This window comes from Anarhichas minor, unplaced genomic scaffold (genome assembly GCF_050575085.1).
Source record: "Anarhichas minor isolate MPS153535 unplaced genomic scaffold, ASM5057508v1 ptg000021l, whole genome shotgun sequence".
Lineage (NCBI taxonomy): Eukaryota > Metazoa > Chordata > Actinopteri > Perciformes > Anarhichadidae > Anarhichas > Anarhichas minor.
Window position 1 is genome coordinate 9,422,495 of NW_027466467.1, and position 6,176 is coordinate 9,428,670.

General features: G+C 43.4%; 1 protein-coding gene across 1 annotated transcript; it reads left to right on the plus strand.

Moving 5' to 3' along the window:
* Window positions 1-3,991: 3,991 nt before the first annotated feature.
* msx1a (muscle segment homeobox 1a) lies at window positions 3,992-5,242 on the plus strand. The gene is made up of 2 exons (XM_076096299.1): window positions 3,992-4,622; window positions 4,827-5,242. Exons 1-2 carry the CDS (start codon window positions 4,190-4,192, stop codon window positions 5,240-5,242), a joined length of 849 nt encoding a protein of 282 aa, XP_075952414.1. The 5' UTR covers window positions 3,992-4,189.
* Window positions 5,243-6,176: the final 934 nt, after the last annotated feature.

The window sequence follows — 6,176 nt, forward strand, 5'->3', positions numbered from 1 at the left end:
ATCGTCATACGGCATGCCTTCACATTTGGAGTCTGTTTCTTCTCTGAGCTGCTGTTTTCCTGCTGTTCAACAGGTTTTGGAGGACTTCACGAGCTGCTTTAGATTCAACTATTTCTAAATTCTCTCTGATACATGAATACAATTTCATGTTGAATGTTTTTACTAAATATGCATTTGGTACTACATACATTAGCTACATACATGTTGAATTGTTAGCTTTTTATTTTCACGTTAATTATGAGCAGTTTCGACTAAATTATAATAACCGGTATATTACAACATTTGAGTTACATATAGACTTTGTATTAGATTATTATTATTGATAACAATAATGATAATGCGTTTGTTTTTATTCTAAAGCTTAAACTTCAATACTTATTTATGTTAATTTATCTGTCCAGGTTTTATGGTTCTTATTATCAGACGTTTAAAAAATGCCACACACTTCTTTTATTTTACATATTTAGGATGTTTTAACTGTTTATGTTTAACGATAATATCAAATGATCATTTATTTTATTTTCAATGCAAAGCTGATTAAAAATGCAATGCCTAATGTTCTGCTATGTCCTGTGTAGGCTGCAGTATTTACGTTTTAATTAAACCCGTTCTAAAAAGGTATTCAAACGTGCATTGCTTTTGTGGTGGGATGAACGAAACGTAAGCTGGCTTGGTGATGACTTTTGGACTTTTGGACTCATACACCTGCCAAATGGACTGAAGCACAGCCGGAGGACCCGTGAGCCAGAGTGTGAATTGCATGTCGAGGCTTAAATGACCGTGAGGCATTGTTACTAACTGACAGCAAAGTGCTCTGATCCGCCTGATTGCGCTAATTGCTTTGAAATAAGATACATTATGTATAATTATGGAGACCTGGGATTGGACTGCCGGCTGTTTTCTCTCATCTCTCCGAGTTGCTCTAAAGTTGCCATCAAATGAACTTAAAATCTCCCAAATGCTGATCTGATTATTCCAGATATTTCTGTGATCTCACATTTAGTCAAATGGATTTCACTTAATCAGACAATATCTCTTTTGAAATAATATTTGAAAATAGCAAATTTGACCATTCATTTAAAATGTGATATGAGTTATATACTCACATGAGCGTCATTGTCCAGACGAAAATCATTTACTTGCACCAAGTGCAAATATGTTGCCTGAAAATGCCTTTTGACGTCGACACTCCCTTTTATGTCTTTACAGTCTAAATAGACAGACCTTGCATGAAAGGGGTTAAGACAACTTTGAGAGGGGGCAACAATGGGTCTTTGTCTGGAGTCCCTGCCTCCTGACTGGGAATCAAAGTAGTTTATAAAGTTACACAAAGGCCCGATGAGCCTTACAGTTGTTTTGTACCTCAGCTCGGCCCTCATTTGTTGCCTCGGGATTTAAATGAAACGTTATGGTAATCGTCTTCTCCATGGACCATCAGTCTCCTCAAAAGGCCACTGTTTGGGATGCTAATTGCCACTAACATTGTTTTCCAGCACCACCGTCCCTCTGTTCACAAGCCCAATAAACTGCAACAACCGAGGCCCACAATCTGGTTAATGTTCATTCAAATCAACTTTAGGGCTAGATCATATTTAAATCATCTGCTGCATGATGAAAAGTAAGAAAAACGGTGGCGTGTGAAAGCAAACACCATTAATAAGTATTATTATTTGTCAACTTCAGTATCATTATGTCCTCGGACTATGATCATCGAATCAGAAAACACTCTCGTCTAACATGTGAGACACGCAATAACCCATAACCAACCAACAAGTGATTTATGAGTTTCCGTACAAGTACACTTCAGCAGGAGAAATTAGCAGGCTATATGCGTTGGTGCGTTAACAAACAGCTCGCGTTAATGCGTCTCACGTGTGCCCATTTGTGTTAACGCAGACTCGTTCAACGAGTTGGTGTTGGAGGACGGGTTAAGTGCTTGAGCCTCAAGCAGAAGAGACTTCAGACGGACGCAGAAGCCCGGAGACTCCGGCGACTTCAAAGCTGTCGGAGCAGTGCCACTCGTTCCAGGTTAGAGGCTTTAAGTGTTTCCAAACACAACGCAGCTGCACGCGGAGGCCCTGCTTTACCTGCACACACAGGATGTGCTGCCGAAAGGAAATGATAAATTAAGACTTGTGCGTTACGATTCAAGAAACCAACTGGAACCAGGTTGTCTGTTGTAAAATGCAAAACAACTATCAGGGGGGGGGGGGGGGCACCTGTGGCTTCAATTTAAATATCAATGTGGCAACCGGATCTTACTCTGTTGGTCAATAAATATTTTCCAATAATTAACATTATTTTTAATACCAGTGATTAAAACAATAACCATTGAAAGACCCATTTCTTTTATTTTATTCCACTTCCCCTAAAATCACCACACTAAAAGACCGAATAGCGAATGATTTACCTTATCGTGTCGTCTTTATCGCTCGTGCATGCAAAACAGGCAGAAGCCCTGTGTCACCTTGAATGCTAATTGCAATGTTCAAGTGAAGGAAGCCATTTCAACCACGACTATTGCACCACAACAAGTTAAAGCTTTATGAGGCTTTGGTTGAGGTCGGTGGTACTCCTGTGGTCCATGGAGAGTTTTTTTTTTTTTTAATTTCCCTTGATGAAGTTATGGCACAGGGACAGATAGATTATGAGGATGATTGGTTTGAGGTCTCACAATCCCGACTGTGTTTAACGCCTCGCATGCTCCCGCACAAAGTCCTACCAACAAACGCTTCCTCGGACGGGGATCTGCGGTTCTAATGTGTATCTTGGGAAACACTTGCACCGAGGAATCCCTTTCAGTAAGAAACTCTCTGAGAGTAACTAGTGGGCGCTGACCTTTTTCTTCAGAGGAGCCTACTATTACGCCGACTCTAGCGCTCATTTGAATGGATGGAAATGGCGTGCGATCGGCTGAGAAAAAGCTAATTTTTCAGGCTGAATGGCTCGAGTGTCCCTGGGCTAGGGCGGGTAGAGGAGGAGGCGGTGCCGCGCTCTCGGTGCGGGTTGAACTTTTTCAATAGTTTCCCTCGAGCCGAGCGCTTTGATCCGGGCACTGCTGGCGCCTAAAAACAACATAACTTGTCTGCCCATTAGGGTGACTGACAAATCGTGACAGATTGTTTATGCTTGGCAATTAGCGACGCAGACGCTTTCCCAAGAACTGACTAGGCAGCACACAAAATAAAGGTGATCTATTTCCATGTCTTTACTCTAAGATTTGTAAATTTCAAATTGTAAGCTGCAACATTTTTTAACATGACCTCAAACTTTACGCAGTACTTCTCAATGCTATATGAGATATATAGATCCATGTGGTAGCTATATTCCCTGCAAGCTATAATGGCAATAAAAAAGACCCTGGCTGCAGATAATGAGAAGGTACAGCAAGGTAAATCAATGACAGTCCTGGGTTAAATCTCTCCTTGGCTCCACGCTGCCTCCACCCCCTTGCCCCCGACTCCACATAATTTTTGACTTTAATGGATGTAGTCAAAGGGGGAAAATCCTGGTGATCCCTCCCCCAAGCCCGATAATTATCCCTAAATGACTGCGAAGGCCTGTGTGTTTCAATCTGATTAGAGCCCCGCAGCCATCCATAAACAGCGCGCTGCAAGAGGTTCATCACATAAAGGGGGAGCAGTAAACTGTTGTGCAACATTTAAGACTCTCTACAGCAGTTTTAGCACATGGCCAAAACCAATCATCACATCGGGTGGATGTGAATAAAGCAGGTCAAAATGTTTGGGACGGAGAAGTTATCAAAGATGGAATACACATGATGAGTAATAATAAATAATGCACATGCCTTTAGGTGCTATTATAACGTCAATAACTTGGTGGGGTTGTAGGATACAGTCCTACTAACATCATTTTTGTTGGATTTAGTCTTGATGAAACATGGAGTTTGTTGTGTTTATGTTTATTTGAAGTTGCTTGTTTAAAAAAAAAAGAAGTAACTTGTTAACTTCCCCACTCTGATTTTTTTTTTTTGTCCAGGACCAGCCCATCTCGGTCCTGATTGGCTGACTCTCTCCCCAAGCCTGCCTTATTATAGCCCTGCACTCCAATTCGGTCACATAAACATGAGGATACCGTCACCTTAGGGCGCACCGCAATAACTGCGTAACCCTCTCTGCTGTACTCACGAGAGCCAACTCGTCACCTCACCCGTGCCGGTCGGACCTGTATGGCCCCATCGATCGCCATGTCAGCTTTGACCGCTGGTTTGAAAACTGAAGACCTTCCTCCCCGCTCGGTTCTCGTCAGCAGAGGCGAGATGCAGACCAGTCTGAGCCCCGCAGAGGAGCCCGTGAAGCCCAAAGTTGCGATTTTGCCGTTCAGCGTCGAGGCACTGATGGCTGACAGGAAACCCAGCAGAGAGGCGGTATCCCCGGGTGCCCCGTCCGTTCCCGGGACGTCCCATGCGCTGGTAAAAGGCGTAAGGATGGGTTCTTTCGGTAGTCTGGATACCTCAGTTCCTGTTTTATCCATGAGCTCCCCGTTTTCAGTGGGCGACATCATGAACATGCCAGACGACGTGTTGATTAAACCCGAGAGCCCGGACAGTAACGAGAGGACTTCATGGCTACAGAGTCCTCGTTTTTCTCCAACACCTCCACGTAAGTTTGGTGTCAGAAATAAAAGTTATTTAAACTTACAAAATCTGTGCAATGTTATACTCCAGTTTGGACTTTAATGTGATTTATTTCTTAGTCGACGTGCTTTTATAATATGATCACTTTATTCCGTGTATTTGTCTTGTTTGGATTTCGCACTGCATTGCAAACCAGTGTTTTAAATTAAAGTGTTTTGTTCGCCTACAGGAAGGTTGAGTCCTCCTGCCTGTCCTCTGCGAAAACACAAGACGAACAGAAAGCCCCGGACCCCTTTCACGACGTCCCAGCTGCTGGCCCTGGAGAGGAAGTTCCGCCAGAAGCAGTACCTTTCTATCGCCGAGCGCGCAGAGTTCTCCAGTTCCCTCAACTTGACGGAGACCCAGGTCAAAATCTGGTTTCAGAACAGAAGAGCCAAAGCCAAGCGGCTGCAGGAGGCAGAACTTGAAAAACTGAAAATGGCAGCTAAACCTATGCTGCCTCCAGCTTTCGGGATTTCCTTTCCTCTCGGTGCGCACGTCCCCGCGTCATATGGGTCGCACCCGTTCCAGAGGCACTCGCTGCCGGTTTCCCCCATGGGACTGTACGCCGCTCACGTCGGATACAGCATGTACCACCTTGCTTGACAGGGACGGAAGGACGAGGGGCACGCGCAGTGGGACACAAGGGGGTTTAGACTACTTTCTGAGGGCCCCGAGCGAGGGGGGCCCTTCGGACAGGTGAGGCGACACTAAATACTAAATGAAGAGGCATCCTGGCACTGAGCTCACTGTCACACCTTGGCAGGTGGGCCAGAGCCTCCAAACAGACCCCCTTCTGAGGACCTTGAAGTTTATCCACTTCTCTTGACCTCGCCAGTAAGTTCACACACTGCGAAATAATCCAACTTTATTAGTCATTTAGTCTTGAGTCTTAAATGTCGACTAAATTATAAAGCCAATCAAGAACGTATTGAGAGAAATGTTATTTCATAGAATAATCTGACCGTGAGATTTAATGACTTTGAAGTGGACATTTTTGCGGTGCTGTGGTGGAAAACAATTTAGTACCCGAATAGACAGTCAAGGGGACCAGGCTGAGTGCCTCAGTGTGTCAAAGATAGTTTCCGCTTAACCTTCAACAGTCAGGTAAAAAGGTTAATAAACCAGCTTCTACGTGAGGCAGAAACTATTTCGCAGCTTCACGTTTTGCACCAACACACTTATGTTGGGCTGTCATCGCATCAGTGCACTGCAAAAAAACTACATTTTTGCATTTTGGGTAACTAGTGGGTGACTGAATCCAGTGTCAATGAATGCTCTTTGTGAATTTGGAGAACCACCGCATTTGTTTTTATAACAGCACTGTCTGTTGTTGGAATGATTCCCTTCGAAAGGGATATGTGTACTGTAAAATAATGTATATTTGAAGAATATCCTCGTTTTTATTATGAATATATTTGTGACATAACTTAACAATAAATTGTTTATTCTTTTTCATTAAGCAGTTGTTCGTGTTGACTTGCATGGTGCCTGGAGACTATTTCATATTACAAATATTTTTTTTACAAAGCAGCAGGAG

Excerpts from the sequence above, each read along its gene's own strand:
- msx1a (XM_076096299.1), top strand. The coding sequence starts at position 4,190 with ATGGCCCCATCGATCGCCATGTCAGCTTTGACCGCTGGTTTGAAAACT. Across the intron at positions 4,623-4,826 it reads TTTTTCTCCAACACCTCCAC|GAAGGTTGAGTCCTCCTGCC; the intron begins GTAAGTTTGGTG and ends GTTCGCCTACAG.